Consider the following 21,855-nt stretch of genomic DNA (forward strand, 5'->3'; position numbering starts at 1 on the left):
TGGTTGGTTTTAAACACCACAGCTTAGGGATAGGAGTTGGTTTTTGTCACTAATTCTACCCCTTTTCTCCTTTATTTCAGGACCTGTCCACTTCAACACCCGCCTCCTATACTCTCAACCATCATATCTTTTTACCCCCCCCATGTCTAGTCTAGCTTTTCTTCTCCTTCCCTCTGTTCTCTAGTCCATCGTTTCCCTGATTCCTTCTATCTGGTGGGCTCTTCTACCTCTCCCTGTCCTCCGGCCTCCAAAATAGATTCCTTCAGGAGTAAGGTTGACCTGCTGAAGCTGCCTCTGGCCCTGTCCACCAAGTCCATCTCTGAGCGCAAGAGCCAGCTGGGCGGAGCCAGGGAACAAGCCACGGGGGGAGGAGGGGCCCACAAACCCTGCCCACCGACCCGCGACATGGACAACGAGTCACAGTACTCTGGCTACTCCTACAAGTCGTCCCACTCCCGCAGCTCCCGCAAGCACAGGTACCAGAAGGGTGGTCACAAATGCCCCAAAAACACACAAGCGTGCACGCACACTGTAAACACTGAGATCAAAGGCATGTGTGTAATACACATCGATCAAATAGTCAATGGGCACATTGATGAGCAACCACACGCACGGATCACACATGTACCCCCAGGCTTCGGTCACACAATGACATGGGCTTAACACGCTGACATAACTGTGTGGTTGTCCTGTTTCTGTGCTCCAGGGATCGGAGGGACAGGCATCGCTCCAAGAGCAGAGACGGCAGCAGCCGTGGAGACAAGTCTGTGACCGCCCATGCCCCTGGGGAGCCACTGCTAGATGCAGAATCCACCCGCGGAGATGACCGGGTCAGAATCACAACCTCCTCTCCAACCCCTCTACATCTCAAAATCCTTATCTCATAATAGGGCCAGAGGTTTTCCTGACCATGTGACCTAAGCAGGAAAAACTCCGATCAGGTTATGTTGTCAGAAAAACCTCAGGGCCCCGGTCATCTTCCCTACCCATCCAAATCTCAACATCTCTATCCTCTCATATCTCTTTAAAGCCGCCTTTCCAATCTCTCCTGTACGTTTACATTATCTCCTGTCTCTGTTCCTCTCTGTAGGATGACAACTGGGGTGAGACCACCACTGTGGTCACAGGCACATCAGAACACAGCGTCTCCAACGAGGACCTGACACGCGTCTCCAAGGAGCTGGAGGAATCGTCTCCTCTGGAATGCAAGCGCTTCCTGGGGCCTGTGCTGGGCGGCTGCCTGGGCCTGTTCGCCCTGTTCACCCCCCTGGCCTTCCTGGTCCTTCCCCAGCTGCTGTGGCGTGAGGCCCTGGAGCCCTGCGGCACGCCCTGCGAGGGTCTATACGTCTCTCTGGCCTTCAAGCTCCTGGTGCTCCTCATCTCCTCCTGGGCGCTGTTCCTGCGTCCTCCACGCGCCACCCTGCCCCGCTTCTTCGTCTTCCGCTGCCTGCTCATGGTGCTGGTGTTTCTGTTCGTGGCGTCCTACTGGCTGTTCTACGGCGTGCGCGTGCTGGAGCCCCGGGAAAGGGACTATAGAGGCATCGTGGAGTATGCGGCATCGCTGGTGGATGCGCTGCTCTTCATCCAGTACCTGGCCCTGGTGCTACTGGAGGTCAGACACCTGCAGCCTGCCTTCTGCCTCAAGGTGGTGCGCACCACAGACGGGGCTAGCCGCTTCTACAACGTGGGACACCTCAGGTCAGTCTGTGCTGTCTGTGTGTGACTGTAGTGTGTCAGGATGAGGATGATCATTACTAACACAATGATAAAGATTATGATGATGATGGATCTCACAATGATGATGGTCCATCCTGTCATGGTTTTACACAGGGCAAGTATGTACATTATAGCTGTTTCTGCATGCTCAATGTGATACTGATGGTGTCTGTGTTTTCCAGTGTCCAGAGGGCAGCAGTGTGGGTTCTGGATCAGTACTACAGGGACTTCCCTGTCTACAACCCTGCCCTGCTCAACCTGCCCAAGTCTATCCTCTCCAAGAAGATGTCTGGATTCAAAGTCTACTCTCTGGATGGTAAATAGCACTGTATGCTACTTACTTTCTCTACCTCATCCCTCTATCTATCCATTCATCCACCAACTAACCAACTACCCTACCTCACTCCATTCATTCACCAACTAACCAACCCCTACCTCACTCCATTCATTCACCAACTAACCAACCCCTACCTCACTCCATTCATTCACCAACTAACCAACCCCTACCTCACTCCATTCATCCACCAACTAACAAACCTCTACCTCACTCCATTCATCCACCAACTAACCAACCCCAACCTCACTCCATTCATCCACCAACTAACCAACCCCTACCTCACTCCATTCATCCACCAACTAACCAACCCCTACCTCACTCCATTCATCCACCAACTAACCGACCCCTACCTCACTCCATTCATCCACCAACTAACCGACCCCAACCTCACTCCATTCATCCACCAACTAACCGACCCCAACCTCACTCCATTCATCCACCAACTAACCGACCCCAACCTCACTCCATTCATCTACCAACTAACCGACCCCAACCTCACTCCATTCATCCACCAACTAACCGACCCCAACCTCACTCCATTCATCCACCAACTAACCGACCCCAACCTCACTCCATTCATCCACCAACTAACCGACCCCGACCTCACTCCATTCATCCACCAACTAACCAACCCCGACCTCACTCCATTCATCCACCAACTAACCAACCCCGACCTCACTCCATTCATCCACCAACTAACCAACCCCAACCTCACTCCATTCATCCATCCATCCACTGACTGATGTACAGTGGGGCAAAAAAGTACTTAGTCAGCCACCAATTGTGCAAGTTCTCCCACTTAAAAAGATGAGAGGCCTGTAATTTTCATATAGGTACACTTCAACTATGACAGACAAAATTAGGAAAAAAATCCAGAAAATCACATTGTAGGATTTTTTATGAATTTATTTGCAAATCCTACAATGTGATTTTTTGGATTTGTTTTTCTGATTTTGTCTGTCATAGTTGAAGTGTACCTATGATGAAAATTACAGGCCTCTCATCATTTTAAGTGGGAGAACTTGCACAATTGGTGGCTGACTAAATACTTTTTTCCCCACTGTATATGTCTTGATCCACAGAGAACAGCACCAATAACACCAACAGTCAGTCCCGGGCGATGATTGCTGCTGCTGCCCGCAGGAGAGACAACTCTCACAGTGAGTATTACTACGAGGAGGCCGAGCTGGACCGCAGGTGCCGCAAGCGGAAGGCCAGGTAAGGTGGACAACATCCTGTTTCCGATACATTTATTACATATACTTTTAAGTGATTACAAAGGGACAAACCCTGTTAATGTTTGTGTTCAGTGAATTTTGTTATGAACGTTGCTAGAGAATGACCAGTCCCTTTCATAGTGTATTTCAGGCACAGTAATGATGACTGATGACACTATCCATTAAGTTCTCCTGTATCATGATTTAAAAAAAAAAAAATAAATAAAAAAAAATATTGAACCTTTATTTAACTAGGCAAGTCCGTTAAGAACAAATTATTATTTACAATGACGGCCAAACTCGGATGACACTGGGCCAATTGTGCGCTGCCCTATGGGACTCCCAATGACGGGTGGGTGTGATGCAGCCTGGATTCGAACCAGGGACTGCAGTGACGACTCTTGCACTGAGATAGTGCCTTAGACCGCTGCACCACTCGGGAGCATGATGATGGGGATCATAATGATGATTGTTGTGTTGTCCAGGCTGGTAGTGGCAGTGGAAGAGGCCTTCACCCACATCAAGCGTCTACAGGATGATGACCCCGCAGCATCGTCCCCCAAACACCCCCGTGAGGTGATGGACCCCCGGGAGGCGGCTCAGGCCATCTTCGCCCCCATGGCCCGGGCCATGCAGAAGTACCTGAGGACCACGCGCCAGCAGCCCTACCACAGCATGGAGAGCATCCTCACACACCTGCAGTTCTGTATCACTCACAACATGACCCCCAAGGTGAGAAACAATGTATCACGTTCACTTGTCTATAATGTATAACCTGCAAAGAGAAGGGATACATTGTGTCACTTCCTGGGTATAATGTTACAACAGCTTTTGGGATAAATAGCATGCATTTGATCAGATCTACAATTCAAACAGTCACTCGTGTTTAACTACTCATCTACTTTGTACACATTCACAGGTCTTCCTCACTAAGGTTGATTTTGAAAGGCTGTATTTTTGTCTTTTCAGGCTTTCTTAGAGCGTTACCTCAGCCCGGGCCCTACCTTGCAGTACCAGCGCGAGAACGGCAGGGGGCGCCATTGGACTCTAGTGAGCGAGGAGCCGGTGACCTCTGCCCTGCGTCACGGTCTGGTCTTCTCCCTGCGCCGCCTTGACTTCTCCCTGGTCGTCACGGTGCAGCCCCTCCCCTTCCTGCGTATTGGTGAGGAGTTTATCGACCCCAAGAGCCACAAGTTTGTGATGAGGCTACAGTCGGAGACCTCTGTGTAGAGGGGGTCAGTGGAGGCCCCTCATCCTATTGGGATATGCAGGGTGCTAGATCATGTAATCTCCTATTGAACCATTGTCATGGATGTTAACAGAATGTGATGAAGCTACAATCTTCCATAGAAAGAAGATGGATGCCTTGACCATGTCTTTATGATACACTGTAAAATTCCCTTGTTTTTCCAAAGGGAGCATTGGCCTACATTTATTCTCATGAATAACAGCAATTTTTGCTACTTTGACTGCAACCACTGGAATACATCACTGTGTAGTAGACTCGTCACATAAAGATCACTATCTGACTGCCAGAGGGTCATGGCTAGAATGGATACAGCTTTTGTCAAATTAACATCAAAAGTTGCATTTTAGCTAACCCTTAACCTAATTTTCTTAACCTGGTACGTTAATTCTCCTAATCTGCTACGAAAAGTCAACCTAACGTTAATTTGACAAAAGCTGGATCCCTTCTAGCCATGACCCCGTTAGAGGGGCTCTGTCATATCTTACGAAATGACCAATCAGAGTACAACTCTCAAAGGTGGCAGGCAGGCTGACGGTTAAAATCATTGGGCCAGTAACCAAAAGGTTGCTGGTTCGAATCCCGAGTCGACCAGCTGGGAAATCTGTGCCCTTGAGCAAGGCACTTTACCATAACTGCTCCTGTAAGTCACTCTGGATAAGAGTGTCTGCTAAATGGCTAAAATATAAGTCAGCTAACTGCAAAGTTGGTATACTGCTTCTACTCATTGCCAGTGTGTTGTGCTTGAAGTGATTACTAGGCCTGTTTTATATAGGGTGTGACTTTTTTTTATTACTGAATGTATATGTATTGAGTTAAGGTTTTTCTTCTTGCCTGTAGGCCAACTGTCTTCATCTGTTTGGGAAGCAACTACATTCCTGAGCTTGTTGTACCTGAGACTGTATGTTGTAAGGAGTCATATATTCTGTGTATATGTGGCTCTCATTTCATTTTATGCTTGCCTTTTTACACACGTTATCATGATTTTGGTAACATTGAATGAGGAAATCTGAGAATACATCCCTGCCTTGGGACAGCTTTCTCAGACAGACTGTCCTGAATAACCTGTAGTTCAATTAAGCTTTTTTGAATGGTCTACTCTTGTCTTTACCCTGTGTCCACTGTCCTCCATCCATCTCCCTCTGACCAGGAACATGTGATTGTATCCTCACTGCAAGTCCTCTGCAGTTGTAGCAAATCACCAGATTGTGCCACATATTAAAACGAGCACAGTATGATTGCGGCATCCAACAGCCTTACCCATGTGTGAACTACGAAACGCTTTCTGGTCATCTCTGGCAAAGAACCACTTCTCTGACCACTAAACTTCTCGGTTCTAGCCAAGACATACTGTAACTGGCAGCCTGGTGTTGAGACTTGAACTGCTCCAAACTGTTGTCTACCTTCTTTTGGACAACTGAGCCACTATGACTGCCAGTCATTTTAATTCAAGCAGAAAGCCCTTCATTTCTGTGAGAACAACCAATGAAACAAAGTTCAGAACTAGTTGACATAACTGACGAGAACATCTGGATGACAGAACGCAAATGGTTGTTCCAGTTTTTTATGGATTCTAGAATTTAGGGTTTAGGTACATTTTATATGATGAGCTTGTTTGTTTCTTTTTTTATTTTAATTTTAAGATAATTATAAGATAATTATAATAAATTATAATAAATTCAATAAAAATTAAACATTTACTTTTGGAAAAGAGGACAGCTTGTACACGTGTACATTTGACTTGCATTGTTTATTTTATTAATAATAGTAGCTTGTATAGTGTGCTAGATGTTTTTGACATTATTAAACCATTTTCCTGTGCACCTGTTCTCTCTCTCACTCCTTTTTCTCACACACACCGAGTTGTGATTGTGTGAAGCCCTGTCTGTCATTTTCCTAGCCTCATTACTAGACTGATTATTGCTGAAATCTGTGTAGTGGAACAGAATGTAATCTTGGGAGAGTTCCAGATGGTTGTAAGAAGTTATCATTATCCTGCCCTGTTAGCAAAAAGAGAATGGTAAGCCTACTGATTAGAAGATGATTAAAGACTTAATGGAATATGTGAGGTCTTTAAACAAGGAACAATCTACAGTATATCTAATCCCTGATCTCAGGGCTCCTTCATAATTCAGAGAAGGATAAAAAATCATTCAGATTGAGTGTAAACTTCCCTTTCATACCTAAAACATGTTTTCCCCTGATCAGTTCCATTGTATTTTTTGTGTGTGTATAGTACCCCATTATTCAATTCAATATAGCTCTTAAGCTAAAGCTACTTCAAACTGCACATTGGCAGTTTGAAGTGACTCATCCTATTATTTGGCATTTCTGATTCTAATCTGTTAAATTTCCTGCGGTCTGAACAGTCAAAAAGAACATGGAATAGGACATTTCAAGACACAAATCTGATACAGTTTCAACTGAACTGCCTGCGGCTATGGAACCTTGACCTGTTCACCGGATGTGCTGCCTTGTCCTTGACCTGCTGTTTTCGACTCTCTCCTCCGCACCTGCTTTCTTGAACTCTGAATGCTCGGCTATGAAAAGCCAACTGACATTTTCTCCTGAGGTGCTGACCAACCACTGTAATTATTATTATTTGACCCTGCTGGTCATCTATGAACATTTGAACATCTTGGCCATGTACTGTTATAATCTCCACCCAGCACAGCCAGAAGAGGGCTGGCCACCCCTCATAGCCTGGTTCCTCTATAGGTTTCTTCCTAGGTTCCTGCCTTTATAGGGAGTTTTTCCTAGCCACCATGCTTCTATATTTGCATTGCTTGCTGTTTAGGGTTTTAGGCTGGGTTTCTGTATAGCACTTTGTGACATCAGCTGAGGGTTTATAAATCAATTTGATTGATACCTGGCCATGCAACTTGTGTCTGAATGGTCAAATCTGATTTATTTGCCCTCAAGTGATTTTTAGAATGTTATTTGGCATATCTTGTTGCTTGCTAATTACTTTGTTGACAAGAACATGTGGTAGGTAACTAGATAATTTTACAAAGTAGTGAATGTGCTAGAAAGCAAAAAAGCTACCTAGCTAGTTGACTGCTGTGGCTCGGGAAACTCATTTAGAAAGTTGGATCATATCCTTTGAGGCTTTTAAAGGGTTCTTACACTATGATTTTGAACATTCAAATCAACTGGGAAACGTCCAAGGCAGGCATTGTTGTCACCTTAGCTTGCTACATAACTTATGTGTGATAGGAAGCAGGAGCACCACCACCAATCAGCCTACACCACTGTGCACACGCCTGTCACTACTACGACAAATAGCGTAGCCATGTCAGCGAATGACTGCTGTCTGAACATGCACAAATCCGATTTGGTTACTTGTAACTTGCTGTTTGGACAGTCAATATTCCTAAACAAATTTGAAAAACAAAACTGATTTGAGCATTAAGGCCTGAAGTGTGAACAATGCTTTAGTGACAACATGCAACACCATGTCAACACCCTGAAAAGTAACTTCTTATTTAGCCATGTGTATGTACGTATATCATACTATGTTGAAGTTTATGTTTTGGACCACCATATTATTTTATATTTACATCACAACTTTAAAGAAAGTTAGTCACACTAACAAGTAGCCTTACACAGTATCCATTCTTTTGAATTACAGTATGGTACATAATGAGGTATCCAGGCACAGTGTTTTATTTTTATTTATTTTTTACCTTTATTTAACTAGGCAAGTCAGTTAAGAACAAATTCTTATTTTCAATGATGGCCTAGGAACTGTGGGTTAACTGCCTGTTCAGGGGCAGAACGACAGATTTGGACCTTGTCAGCTCGGGAGTTTGAACCTTCCGGTTACTAGTCCAACGCTCTAACCACTAGGCTACCCTGCCGCCCCAGTGTAATAATGTATGCATCATAAATGTGTACATGTTTGTGTTTCCATCTTCTCATCTCACTGAAGTTAACAAGTACTGTATATCTGTGGGTGGCAAGGGGACAAGCATGTGGTTTTAGCATATAAAAACGGACACCAGTATGAGCCCATAACTTCCTGCTAGAGCTCTCTGCACTTTCTGTTCAGAGGTGTCAGAAACCCACAGTCAGCCATTGAAATAACACCAAGTACTCCAACTCTCCATCTACTCTCGTTAACCGTGTCTTTCATTTTGTGCCTGTAACGAAGATGTTTCGGGGATCTCTGATCTTGGTCGCTCTACTCTTGAACTTCAGCATGGCAGGTGAGAATCCTGTTTTATTATACATTATGATGTTCAGCACTTTTTTATTCCATCATGGACAGGGATATTTATACTATATATATATGTATATGTATATGTGTGTACACACATATATATATACTATATATATATATATATGTATATGTATATGTGTGTACACACATATATATATATATATATATATATATATATATATATATATATATATACACATACACACACACACACACACACACATAGAGGGGCATGTATACTTAGTGTACTGTGATAAATACTCCTGATCCTCAACTTAATGGCCTAGTAATACAGTACTAATACAGTACTATGTAAAAGATGGTTTATCTTTATATTTAACTACAATGTTCTAAACACTAATGTGTATTACATGTATAATTCATTATTTGCAGTATTACAACATGAACAGATACAAATAGTAGGCAAATGGAAGATAAAACATTTTTTTACATGATGATGGGATAGTGATGATGATGATGCAATGTGATCCCATAATGTGTGCAGAGGCCCAAGTGCCAGACGGGAAAGTGTGTTATATCCTGGATGGGATTCTCGTGATCTACGGCGTCATTCTCACCATCTTGTACTGCAGACTGAGGGTAAGGAATTATAAACGCTCTATAACACATTATAAATCATCCCACCATCCACAAAACATATGATACATCAGGGTATGCAGTGCACACACATCTCCATGACATATTAACAATATTCATACTGTAAAATTCTATTTATATTTCAATTCTATTTATATAATAATAGCACATTCAAAACATCAATAAGAATATAAATGCCACACCAATTAAATACCAGCTCCCACATAAATAGAATATGTTTCACATTCACACAGCTGTTTAATGATATTTATCATGTTCCTCAGATGCATCCCATCTACATAAACAATGGCGGACCTCCACAGGTCACTGGCGGGTATCCACAGGTACAATAAAAATGTGTGTGTGTATGTAAGATGGAGAGAAAGTAAGAGCGAGAGAGAAAGTGAATGTGTATTGGGCATGTATAATTTTCACAATATTCTCAATAACCAATATTCAACTAGCTTTCTTTACAAACCAAAAAATATATGTATACATCTGAATGTTGATCAAATTCAGCTGGCGAAATGTTTCATCCTGGTTGTTCAACAAATTAGCTATGCAAGAGGAATATGTTAAGTCATATGCCGTCTTACCATGTCACCTCGAAGTCCACAGTTCTGCTTTTCGTCCCCCTCCTTCAGCAACTGTGATAATTTCCTGTTAACAAGAACTGACCACCAACCCTGCCACTTATAAACACAGTTTCCATTACAGTCAGACTAAAATGCAACACTATATCCTGTTATACAGAAATACCCCGGTAAACAGATGGAAGCAACAAATTACAGTGGAAGCTAAGAGTAGTGAAAGCTTTAAATGGTTGCATCATCACCCTCTGTGTCTAGTCTTCTACACCAATTCCTGTCTTTGCCGATAAAAAGAAGTAGAGAAGGAGAACATGAGAAAGACGGAAGGAGAAATGAGGAATGATGTTCTTCTGTTAAATGTTCTTCTGATAAAATAAATTGTGTGTGTGTGTGTGCATGTGCATGTGTGCCTTCTGCAGATAACAACGCAGATAACAGCTCTCGTAATTTCCATTTTACAGAAAGGAGAGGGACTTTACGCCGTAAGATATTTTTTCTTATTCTTATTATGACTTACAGTATATCATAAATGATAAAGAGTATTGCAGTTTTAAGGATTTCAAGTTGTTTTCAAGTCCCTCATTGTTCTTCCTCTCACAGGGTTTGACCCATAAAGGTCAGGACACCTATGAGACCATCAAGGTGCAGAAGAAAGCGATGCTGGTGTGATAGAGGAAAAAGACAGTAGTGTGAGTGGTGGTAAACAACAAACCACAACCCTGTCTTACATGGCATTTAAATGAGTTTAGATCTATATGACTGCTTGCTTTCCTTTCCTTAGGTTAGGTTGGGCCAGTAGTGTTGGTGGCTGTTGACTGGGGGCCCGAGATGGGCAGTGTTTAAGATGCATTTTGGTTATTCTGTAAAGCAGCCCTAACACTTTCTATAATTGACTATCAATTAACTTGTCATTTAAAGATTAAATGATTCAGAAACTACCTTAAATCAGGGTCCGTTTTCTTTTTGGATTACAGCTTCATTGACATGAATGTATTCTGTCCATGTTTAAAATTATATTGCAAAACCATATGTGTTACTACTGTGTTACACATGAGTGTTACTACTACATACTACTGTGTCACCTTGGGAAGAACCAAAGAAAGGCTCAACAACTGACTGCACAGAGTCCGACTGACTGACTGACTGACTGACCAACTGCATGTGAGATTATTTTATCTGTCAAAGCCAGGTATCCTTGCTTGAGATCAAGAAAGACCACTAGATGGCATTCGCAGATCCATAGTTCCAAATTATTGGTGCCTTTACATTGAGACTTACCCCCACACCAGTGAGATGTCAGTGTTTTATGTTAAAGGAGATTTTCACCCTGAGGGCTTGTTTTCATCATGTTCGAGGCATTTCTAAGACAGTGAGATGTGTTTCACACATAATTACCCAGGAGGATGGCAGGTCTGGGTTTTGCGTCCTGAATGATACACCCTATGACTGCTTCCGGTGTATTGATGGGGGCATTTCTCGAAGGCTTTATGTTATACTGATCACACTATTTGTTTTTGTGCATGTAGATATGGTTGTTCTTGTTTGATAGTGCCATTGGACGTCTTTCAGCAATGTTCCTATCTACACCAAAGAATGGAGCCGTGGGAAATGGCTGCCTTTTTACGGACTCCTAACCAATTGTGCTATAGTGTGTGTTTTTTTGCGTTATTTGAAACTTATTTTGTACATAATGTTTCAGATACTGTCTCTTATGACCAAAAAGAGCTTTTGGATATCAGGACAGTGATTACTCACCTCGTACTGGACAAAGATTTGTTTATTTAACGAGTCGGACCCAAAGGATTTACTTCAGACACCCGACAAGGCCAAAATCCCGGTCATTCGCATGAGAAAGAGACAGAGGGGTGTAGGTCAGGGGTAAGGGTGCCTTGTAAGGATCTGACAGCCAGTGTGTAATCTGCCATCAGTCCTATTAGCCAACGTACAATCATTGGATAACAAAATAAACAAGCTGCAATCAAGAATATTCTACCAATGGAACATTAAAAACGGTAATATTTTATGTTTCACTGAGTCGTGGCTGAGCGAAGACATGGATAACATACAGCTGGTGGGGTTTACGCTGCATTTGCATGATAGAACAGCTGGCTCCGGAAAGACAAGGGCGGTCTGTGTCTATTTGTAAATAACAACTGGTGCACGAAATCTAATATTAAGGAAGTCTTGAGGTTTTGCTCACCTGAGGTAGAGTATCTCATGATAAGCTGAAGACCACACTATTTACCAAGAGAGTTTTCAACTATATTTTTCGGAGCTGTCTACTTACCACCACAAACCGATGCTGGCACTAAGACCACACTCAATGAGCTGTATAAGGCCATAAGCAAACAGAAAAACGCTCATCCACAGGTGGGGCTCCTAGTGGCTGGGAACTTTAACGCAGGGAAACTTAAATCTGTTTTACCTGAGTTCTATCAGCACGTTAAATGTGCAACCACAGGGAAAAAAATCTCTAGACCACCTTTATTCCACACACAAAGAAGAGTATAAAGCTCTCCCTCGCCCTCCATTTTGCTAATCTGACCATAATTCTATCCTCCTGATTCACGCTTACAAGCAAAAACTAAAGCAGGAAGCACCTGTGACACGGTCAATAAAGATGTGGTCAGATGATGCAGATGCTAAGCTTCAGGACTGTTTTGCTAGCACAGACAGGAATATGTTCTGGGATTCTTCCGATGGCATTGAGGAGTACACCATATCAGTCACTGGATTCATCAATAAGTGCATCGATGACGTCATCCCCACAGTGACCGTACGTACATACCCCAACCAGAAGCCATGGATTACAGGCAACATCCGCACTGAGCTAAAAGGTAGAGCTGCCGCTTTCAAGGAGAGGGACTCTAACCCAGACGCTTACAAGAAATCCCGCTTTGTCCTCTGACAAACCATCAAACAGGCAAAGGTCGATACAGGACTATAATTGAATCGTACTACATCAGGTCCGATGATCATCGGATGTTGCAGGGCTTGAAAACTATTACAGACTACAAAGGGAAGCACAGCAGTGAGCTGCTCAGTGAAACAAGCCTACCAGACAAGCTAAATCACTTCTACGCTCGCTTCGAGGGAAGCAACACTAAAGCATGCATGAGATCTTCAGCTGTTCCGGACGACTGTGTGATCACGCTCTGTGTAGCCAATGTGAGTAAGACCGTTAAACAGGTCAACATTCACAAGGCTGCAGGGCCAGACGGATTACCAGGACGTGTACTCCGAGCATGTGCTGACCAACTGGCAAGTGTCTTCACTGACATTTTCAACCTCTCCCAGACTGAGTCTGTAATACCAACATGTTTCAAGCAGACCACCATAGTCCCTGTGACCAAGAACACTACAGTAACCTGCCTAAATGACTACGACCTGTAGCATTCACGACTGTAGCCGTGAAGTGCTGTGAAAGGCTGGTCATGGCTCACATCAACACCATTATCCCAGAAACCCTAGACCCACTCCAATTTGCATACCGCGCCAACAGATCCACAGATGATGCAATTTCTATTGCACTCCACACTACCCTTTCCCACCTGGACAAAAGGAACACCTACGTGAGAATGCTATTCATTGACTACAGCTCAGCATTCAACACCATAGTGCCCTCAAAGCTCATCACTAAGCTAAGGACCCTGGGACTAAACACCTCACTCTGCAACTGGATCCTGGACTTCCTGACGGGCTGACCCCAGGTGGTGAGGGTAGGTAACAACACATCTGCCACGCTGATCCACACGGGGGCCTCTCAGTGGTGTGTGCTCAGTCCCTTTCTGTACTCCCTGTTCACCCATGACTGCATGGCCAGTTATGACTCCAACACAATCGTTAAGTTTGCCAACGACACAACAGTGGTAGAACTGATCACTGACAGCGATGAGAGCCTTTAGGGAGGAGGTCGGAGACCTGGCCGTGTGGTGGCAGGATAAAAAACTCTTCCTCAATGTGATCAAGACTAAGGAGATGATTGTGGACTACAGGAAAAGGAGCACCGAGCAGGCCGCCATTCTCATTGAAGGGGCTGTAGTGGAGCAGATTGAGAGCTACAAGTTCCTTTGTGTCCACATGACCAACAAACTATCATGGTCCAAACACACCAAGACAGTCGTGAAGAGAGCATGACAAAGCCTATTCCCCCTCAAGCAACTGAAAAGATTTGGTATGGGTCCTCAGATCCTCAAAAGGTTCTATAGTTGCACCATCGAGAGCATCCTGACGAGTTGAATCACTGCCTGGTATGGCAACTGCTCGGCCTCTGACCATCAGGGACCTCTATACCAGGGACCTCTATACCAGGCGGTATCAGAAGAAGGCCCTAAAAATGGTCAAAGACTCCAGCCACCCCAGTCATAGACTGTTCTCTCTGCTACAGCACGGAAAGACTTCTTATCAGATTCTACCCCCAAGCTATAAGACTCCTGAACAGCTACTCAAATGGCTACCCTGACTATTTGCATTCCACCCCCCCTTTTACGCTGCTGCTACTCTCTCTTTATTATCTCTGCATAATTACTTTAACTCTAACTACATGTACATATTACCTCAATTACCTCAACTAACCTGTGCCCCCTCACATTGACTCTGTACCGGTAACACCTGTATATAGCCTTGCTACTGTTATTTTACTGCTGCTAATTAATTATTTGTTATTTTAATTTCATTTTTGACTTATCTGTTTTTTTGTTTTGTTTAAAAAAAATGTATATACTTGCATTGAAGCCGCTCAACAACTACATCACATTTGTCATCTAACAGCCTCCCATCCAGAGCATCACACAGAAGCAACCATGATCAACGCCCTGCTCAAGGGCATGTTGACAGATCTCCCACCAGGCTTCCAAGATCCCCCCCCACAGTACTCCAAGAGCTGCCCCTCAACCATCCAAGACCCCCCCCCCCTTGCAGTAATTGACTAAAACATACAATATACAGTACTTAAAGTGAAGCTCAACGCTCAACAACTACATCACATTAGTCATCTAACAGACTTCCATCCACGTCTACAGGGCACGTCTACAGATCTTCCACAAGGTCAAAAAACAGGGACCCAAACTAGCGATCCATCAGCCACTGGCCCAAGCTCCCAACTGCCAGCACTTCAAGATCCCCCCCCACAGTTCCCCAAGAGCTGCCCCTCAACCATCCGAGACACCCCCCAAAGCCCCCCCGAGAATTAAAAAAAATAATAATATTTTAAAAGATAATTCCATTACCCACCCCCAAGGACTCCCCCCCCCATGCTCCAACAACCAACAAAATGAACAAAAGAGAAAAAAGAGAGACAAAGGAAAACAGAAAACAACAATGCAAAAAAACAACAAAGACATCAAGGACAACAAAAATCATAACAGCAAGGCCAACTGAATATGTTTGAGTGCAAGTATGGCACTATTTACCTGTAATGTGTATCCTTGTATATGCACATGTGTACATTTGAATGAGAGTGCTGTGTATATACATGTGTCAAACACCTGCACTGCATCAGCCTCAGGCAAACTGGCATTAGCTGTAAAAACACTGCCCTTCAGGGTCATTCAAACATACTTTTTGTTATGGTTTATATTGACTTTATTTTATTATACTTTAATCTTTGCCCATCAGTCTATCCCCCGCCCTGCAACTCCACTCCCACTTGTCTCCAATTCCCCATCCCAACCCGTAGCTTCCCTCAGCCCCTCCCACCTATCTCTGCTGTCCACCCTCTTTGGATTTCTACGCACCATACTGTGATGTTTAACATACAATTTCAATCTATCTAATCGAATAGAATCCACAGATTGTGAGTTGAAGATAAATACTTTTACTAAGAGTATTAGTATATTTTTAATTGACTGACCTGGTCTCTCCAGATCTCCCAACAGTACTATTTCTAGGGTCAATTTTAGATCAATGTTTTAAATTTTCAGCAATTCCTGAACCTGAGACCAGAAACAGGCTACCTGAGGGCAATACCAAAATAAATGGTCTATTGATTCTGTGTCCTCACAACAAAATGTGCAGAGCTTCGATGATTTTATGCCCCAAATCTACAACATTTTGTTGGTGGCAAAAATTCTATATAATAATTTTAGCTGAAAAGCACAAAGTCTTGAATCTTGCGTTGTTTTATATATCAACTCATACACCCTGTACCATGGAATCGGTACATCAAAAATCTCTTCCCAACTATTTTGCCATCTGTATGGCACAGTTGTCAACATCCTGGTCCTCAAAAGAAACCGGTATACTTTCCTATTTATGCTATTTTTATTCCTCCACCAGTTTTGATCCTTTATATTAGGCAGACAGACCAGTTCACTACCTCCTCCCGCTGCCACCCGCCTCCTCCATTTTTGGGGCAATGCTGTAATCAATTGGTTGTACTCTTGGAATGAGCAGACCTTCTCGTACAATTCTGATAACTCCATGAAGGACATAACTCTACCATTACAATTTACAATATAATTTAAGACCAAAATACCATTTTCAAACATCTTTCCCATAAATACAGGTATTTTATCAACCAGCACATTTGAGTTCAGCCATGATATTTGTTCTTTCTTTTCAGGGGGATGAAATTTAAGTTATAGCCATCTCTGCAATGCTTGTTTGAAAGAGACACTTTGAAAAAAGTATCATCTCATTTAATTGAAAATGAGAAATGGCAATCTGCAAAAAGGCCATTTTAAACAATGGAGGAGCTTTTCTTAATAATCTACTTACTTGAACTCTTTAGGGTTCAAGTAAAACTTAAGTGAAGCTTTTAGAGAGAGGTTTAATGCTTTTATATTGAATAATCTCAACCCACCCAATTCATAATATTGATAGGCACGCTTTATCTTGTCTGGTTTAGCATCCTAGATAAAGCGAAATATTTTTGAAAACTTGAGTCATTGGCATACATGGACACCTTCGTTTTTAAGCCTTGGATTTCTAATCATCTAATGTTATTTGATCTGATTTTAATAGCTAGCATTTCGATGGCCATAACGAATAGATACGGTGACAGCGGACACCCTTGTTTAACTCCTCTTGACAATTCAAAACTCTCTGAGAAATAGCTGCAATTTACTATTTTACACCTGGGGTTGCTTTACACTGCTTTCACCCATTTTATAAGAGAATCACCAAAATTGTAAAACTCCAGGAATTTATAAATAAAAACCAGTCTTTATCAAAGGCCTTTTCAAAATCCTCTATAAATACCAGGCCTGGCTTCTTAGATGGTTCATTATGTTCTATTATTTCTAGTAGTTGTTGTATATTATCTCCAATGTATCGTCCATGTAAAAGACCTGTCTGATCAGGATGAACAAAACCTGGTAAAACGTTTTAATTCAGAGTGCTATGCATTTCTCTAGTATTTTTGCATCACAACATTGAAGTGTAAGAGGCCTCCAGTTTTTAAGATAGACTGGATCTTTATATTTCCATCTGGGTCTTGTTTTAATAATAGTGAAACCAGAGTACCTGACTTATACATTTTTTCTTAACACTTATTTTTCGTAAAACTGAATTGTTGGTTAAGGGCTTGTAATTAAGCATTTCACTGTAAGGTCTACCTGTTGTATTCGGCGCATGAGACAAATAAAATTTGATTTGATTAATTGCTAAATATACAAGCAGATATATTTTCTCCAGTTTCTGGAAGACTACAACTTGTGTTGGGCAGTGCTTCGTGCTCTGGCAACCGTCTCTCCCCCATGGCAGACTTTTTTTTAAAGGAGGCAGACACTCCTTTTTAAACACAATCCTTTGGGCAAAACTGAAAGAACTGACCAGTGATTCCTCTCATCAACACGAACTCAACAATTTTTTAAGTTCTATTAGCAATATGGTGACATTCAACCATATATATTTCCACCGGAATATAGTGAAGAGGATTCGAAACAAAGAGTTGGATTTAGCTAACTAATGACATGAGAAGTGGCAGGTAGCCTAGAGGTTAGAGCTGAGCTGATAAGGTAAAAATATGTCGTTCTGAACAAGGCAGTTAATCCAATGTTCCTAGGCTGTCATTGTAAATAAAAATGTGTTCTTAACTGACTTGCCTAGTTAAACAAAGGTACAATTTAAAAAAAGCTCAGCTGCAGCTGATGCCAGCCCCAAGAAGGCAGATGCCAAATATGGTGCCTAGCCTCTGAAGGATCAGACTGTTTGTTTTTTTAATTTTCACCGAAAATGACATCTAACTGAAGTCCAACTGCCTGTAGCTCAGGCATTGAAGCAAGGATATGCATATTCTTGATACCATTTGAAAGGAAACACTTTTAAGTTTGTGGAAATGTGAAATGAATGTGGGAGAATATAACACATTAGATCTGGTAAAAGAAAATACAAAGAAAAAAAACAACATTTTTTGTATTTTTTTGTACTATCATCTTTGAAATGCAAGAGAAAGGCCATAATGCATTATTCCAGCCCAGGCGCAATTTAGATTTTGGCCACTGGGTGGCAGCAGTGTATGTGCATAGTGTTAAACTGATCCAATGAACCATTGCATTTCTGTTCAAAATGTTGTATCAAGACTGCCCAAATGTTCCTAATTGGTTTATTAATAACTTTTCAAGTTCATAACTGTGCACTCTCCTCAAATAATAGCATCACTCTAATAGCTACTGTAAATTTGACAGTGCAGTTAGACAGTGCAGTTAACAAGAATTTAAGCTTTCTGCTTTTTTGCTGGCTAACATACTATTTTGTTACAGTGGGGGGGAAATCTAATAATTGTTCTGTAATATCTAGATAACTATCTAGGTAGCTAAGGTAGCAAAACTTCTACCGGTAGTCATATCTATACGCAAAAATAGAAGAGGTTTTACAATAGAAGATCGTTTGTATCTCGATTGTAAAACCTCTTCTCTTTTTAGTTGTAGATATACCTACTAAACAGCAAGCTACAACATTACAACCAGCCAACTAAAGCTAGGTTTACCAGCAAACATTAGCACATGACTAGAGTTGAGGTCCTCTGCGTTCTTCTCTGTCTAGATATTCCTCAAAGGACGTCACCCCAAACGAGCGGAGGATCTTCTACAAAGAGTCGACCCAGCGATCCAGCGCCCCAGTCCATTCAGCAGTCAGCCCTTGTCAGCCCTTGCCCTTTTGCCTCTTCCAGACAAATATGATGGGACTCCATCCAAATGCTGTGTCTTCCTCTTCCAGTGCTCCCTCTATTTTTCTCATCAAACAAGAGCCCCCACCACCGAGATGTCCAAAGTTGGGGTGCATGGGCTACGGCTGCCTGGGAGTGAGGAGAGGATGAGCTAGGTTCCTATTGAAGGTTTATGGCACTGTTCAGAGGAGTCCTCGATCATCCACTGGAGGGCAGAGAGGGGTGTGAGCGCATACTCCAACAAGTGGACCAGACCGCTGCGGAGTACGCCCTCACCTTCCATACAGTGGCAGCATTCACTGGATGGAATGAGCCAGTGTTCGCACCTTATTGTAGTCCACAATCATCTCCTTAGTCTTGGTTACGTTGAGGGATAGGTTGTTATTCTGGCACCACCCGGCCAGGTCTCTGACCTCCTCCCTATAGGCTGTCTCGTCGTTGTCGGTGATCAGGCCTACCACTGTTGTGTCATCAGAAAACTTAATGATGGTGTTGGAGTCGTGCCTGGCCATGCAGTCGTGGGTGAACAGGGAGTACAGGAGGGGACTGAGCACGCACCCCTGGGGAGCTCAAGTGTTGAGGACCAGCGTGGCAGATGTGTTGCTACCTACCCTCACCACCTGGGGCAGCCCGTCAGGTAGTCCAGGATCCAGTTGCAGAGGGAGGTGTTTAGTTCCAGGTTCCTTAGCTTAGTGATGACCTTTGAGGGTACTATGGTGTTGAACGCTGAGCTGTAGTCAATGAATAGCATTCTCACATAGGTGTTCCTTTTGTCCAGGTGGGAAAGGGCAGTGTGGAGTGCAATAGAGATAGCATCATCTGTGGATCTGTTTGGGCGGTATGCAAATTGGAGTGGATCTAGGGTTTCTGGGATAATGGTGTTGATGTGAGCCATTACCAACCTTTCAAAGCACTTCATGGCTACGGACGTGAGTGCCACGGGTCTGTAGTCATTTAGGCAGGTTGCCTTTGTGTTCTCGTGCACAGGGATTATGGTGGTCTGCTTGAAACATGTTGGTATTACAGACTCAATCAGGGACATGTTGAAAATGTCAGTGAAGACACCTGCCAGTTGGTCAGCACATGCCCGGAGCACACGTCCTGGTAATCCATCTGGCCCCGCAGCCTTGTGAATGTTGATCTGTTTAAAGGTCTTACTCACGTCGGCTACGGAGAGCATGATCACACAGTCGTCCGGAACAGTTGATGCTCTCATGTATGCCTCAGTGTTGTTTGCATCGAAGCGAGCGTAGAAGTGATTTAACTTGTTTGGTTGGCTCGTGTCACTGGGCAGCTAGTGGCTGTGCTTCCCTTTGTAGTCTGTAATAGTTTGCAAGCCCTGCCACATCCGACGAGCGTTGGAGCCGGTGTAGTATGATTCAATCTTAGACCTGTATTGACCCTTTGCCTGTTTGATGGTTCATTGCAGGGCTTAGCGGGATTTCTTGTAAGCTTCTGGGTTAGAGTCCCACACCTTGAAAGCGGCAGCTCTACCCTTTAGCTCAGTGCGAATGTTGCCTGTAATCCATGGCTTCTGGTTGGGGTATGTACGTACAGTCACTGTGGGGACGACATCCTCAATGCATTTATTGATAAAGCCAGTGACTGATGTGGTGTATTCCTCAATGTCATCGGAGGAATCCCGGAACATGTTCCTGTCTGTGATAGAAAAACACAGACGAGTTTAGCATCTGCTTCATCTGACCATTTTTTTATAGACCGAGTCACTGGTGCTTCCTGCTTACATTTTTTCTTGTAAGCTGGAATCAGGAGGATAGAGTTGTGGTTGGATTTACCAAATGGAGGGCGAGGGAGAGCTTCTCAGCTGTCGTAGAAATGGATTCCCCATCAGTTCAGCCTGAAAATCCCTCTGATAATCTTTAGTCACCGCAAGCAGCATCATTCTTGATAGATGCAAGCCACTGTCAGAATTGTGGTAAATCTCTGGTAGATAGAACGTTGAAAGAAGACATGTTTTCATGCTTGTTTGTAATTAGCTCAGCCAGGCACAGAACACCACACAGGTATGATGACAGTGAAAAACAAATATTGTCCAAAGAAATCTTGCATACAGAAGTTCTGAGATTGCTGTGTGTTTGAAGTACACATTGGCATCGGTCAAGTTTGTGGGCATGCCCCATCTACCTTAGCGGGCGTTATCTGCATTTGAATGCCGGACTTTGTGGTTGACTATGAGCAGATGAATACATGTAACAGTATATCTTTAGACCATACCCGGGCGTGAACCAGGGACACTCTGCACACATCAACAACAGTCACACCCGAAGCATCGTTACCCATCGCTCCACAAACTCAGCGGCCCTTGCAGAGCAAGGGGAACCACTACTTCAAGGTCTCAGAGCAAGTGATGTCACCGATTGAAAAGCTATTTAGCGCGCACCACCGCTAGCTAGGTAGCCGTTTCACATCCGTTACATACACAGGAAGTTGAAACTTCCCGATTCTACCACTGAAATGAAAATGTGCTAGTATTAGCTTGTGGTTTGGATAATTGTGTTTATGATAAAAACGTAATAATGTTAATATAGTAATGGCTGTATGCCGTGGCAGAGCCAAGGTGAAATTCCCTTTTGATGTTATTGTTTCCATCAATACTTGTGGCGAGCCGAATCAACAACCTCTGGTTGAAGGTATTGAAGTTTACAGTTAGCCATTGTTATGTAAATGGTGCTGAAAAGTACCCAGGGCCTTGCCTTGGCTCCAAGATAGAGCTGGTCTGAGAGCCATGGCCCAGTGAGATACGGGTGCTAGCCCAGGTAGATAGAAACAGATAAGTCTGAGACTTTTGGGTAAAACACTG

The 21,855-nt window shown here is 43.2% G+C and overlaps 2 protein-coding genes across 3 annotated transcripts; both read left to right on the forward strand.

Moving 5' to 3' along the window:
• The first annotated feature begins 161 nt into the window (after positions 1 to 161).
• Positions 162 to 6,337, forward strand: LOC135511764 (vang-like protein 2). Its single transcript, XM_064933239.1, has 7 exons — positions 162 to 476; positions 707 to 830; positions 1,091 to 1,698; positions 1,899 to 2,032; positions 3,136 to 3,271; positions 3,756 to 4,002; positions 4,240 to 6,337. The coding sequence occupies exons 1-7, from the start codon at positions 406 to 408 to the stop codon at positions 4,498 to 4,500; spliced, it is 1,581 nt and encodes a 526-aa protein (XP_064789311.1). The 5' UTR covers positions 162 to 405; the 3' UTR covers positions 4,501 to 6,337.
• Positions 6,338 to 8,550: 2,213 nt separating this feature from the next.
• Positions 8,551 to 10,870, forward strand: fcer1gl (Fc receptor, IgE, high affinity I, gamma polypeptide like). 2 transcript variants are annotated; one of them, XM_064927514.1, is made up of 5 exons: positions 8,551 to 8,724; positions 9,244 to 9,338; positions 9,620 to 9,679; positions 10,345 to 10,407; positions 10,526 to 10,870. In XM_064927514.1, the coding sequence occupies exons 1-5, from the start codon at positions 8,670 to 8,672 to the stop codon at positions 10,592 to 10,594; spliced, it is 342 nt and encodes a 113-aa protein (XP_064783586.1). In that variant the 5' UTR covers positions 8,551 to 8,669; the 3' UTR covers positions 10,595 to 10,870. The 2 variants fall into 2 exon arrangements, with proteins under 2 accessions (XP_064783586.1, XP_064783596.1); XM_064927524.1 differs by having other exon boundaries at positions 8,552 to 8,724; positions 10,387 to 10,407.
• The last annotated feature ends 10,985 nt before the right edge of the window (positions 10,871 to 21,855 follow it).

This window comes from Oncorhynchus masou, chromosome 3, assembly GCF_036934945.1.
Source record: "Oncorhynchus masou masou isolate Uvic2021 chromosome 3, UVic_Omas_1.1, whole genome shotgun sequence".
Taxonomy (NCBI): Eukaryota; Metazoa; Chordata; class Actinopteri; order Salmoniformes; family Salmonidae; genus Oncorhynchus; species Oncorhynchus masou.

Excerpts from the sequence above, each read along its gene's own strand:
- LOC135511764 (XM_064933239.1), top strand. The coding sequence starts at position 406 with ATGGACAACGAGTCACAGTACTCTGGCTACTCCTACAAGTCGTCCCAC. Across the intron at positions 831-1,090 it reads CCACCCGCGGAGATGACCGG|GATGACAACTGGGGTGAGAC; the intron begins GTCAGAATCACA and ends TCCTCTCTGTAG. Across the intron at positions 1,699-1,898 it reads TACAACGTGGGACACCTCAG|TGTCCAGAGGGCAGCAGTGT; the intron begins GTCAGTCTGTGC and ends TGTGTTTTCCAG.
- fcer1gl (XM_064927514.1), top strand. The coding sequence starts at position 8,670 with ATGTTTCGGGGATCTCTGATCTTGGTCGCTCTACTCTTGAACTTCAGC. Across the intron at positions 9,339-9,619 it reads TCTTGTACTGCAGACTGAGG|ATGCATCCCATCTACATAAA; the intron begins GTAAGGAATTAT and ends CATGTTCCTCAG. Across the intron at positions 10,408-10,525 it reads AAGGAGAGGGACTTTACGCC|GGTTTGACCCATAAAGGTCA; the intron begins GTAAGATATTTT and ends TTCCTCTCACAG.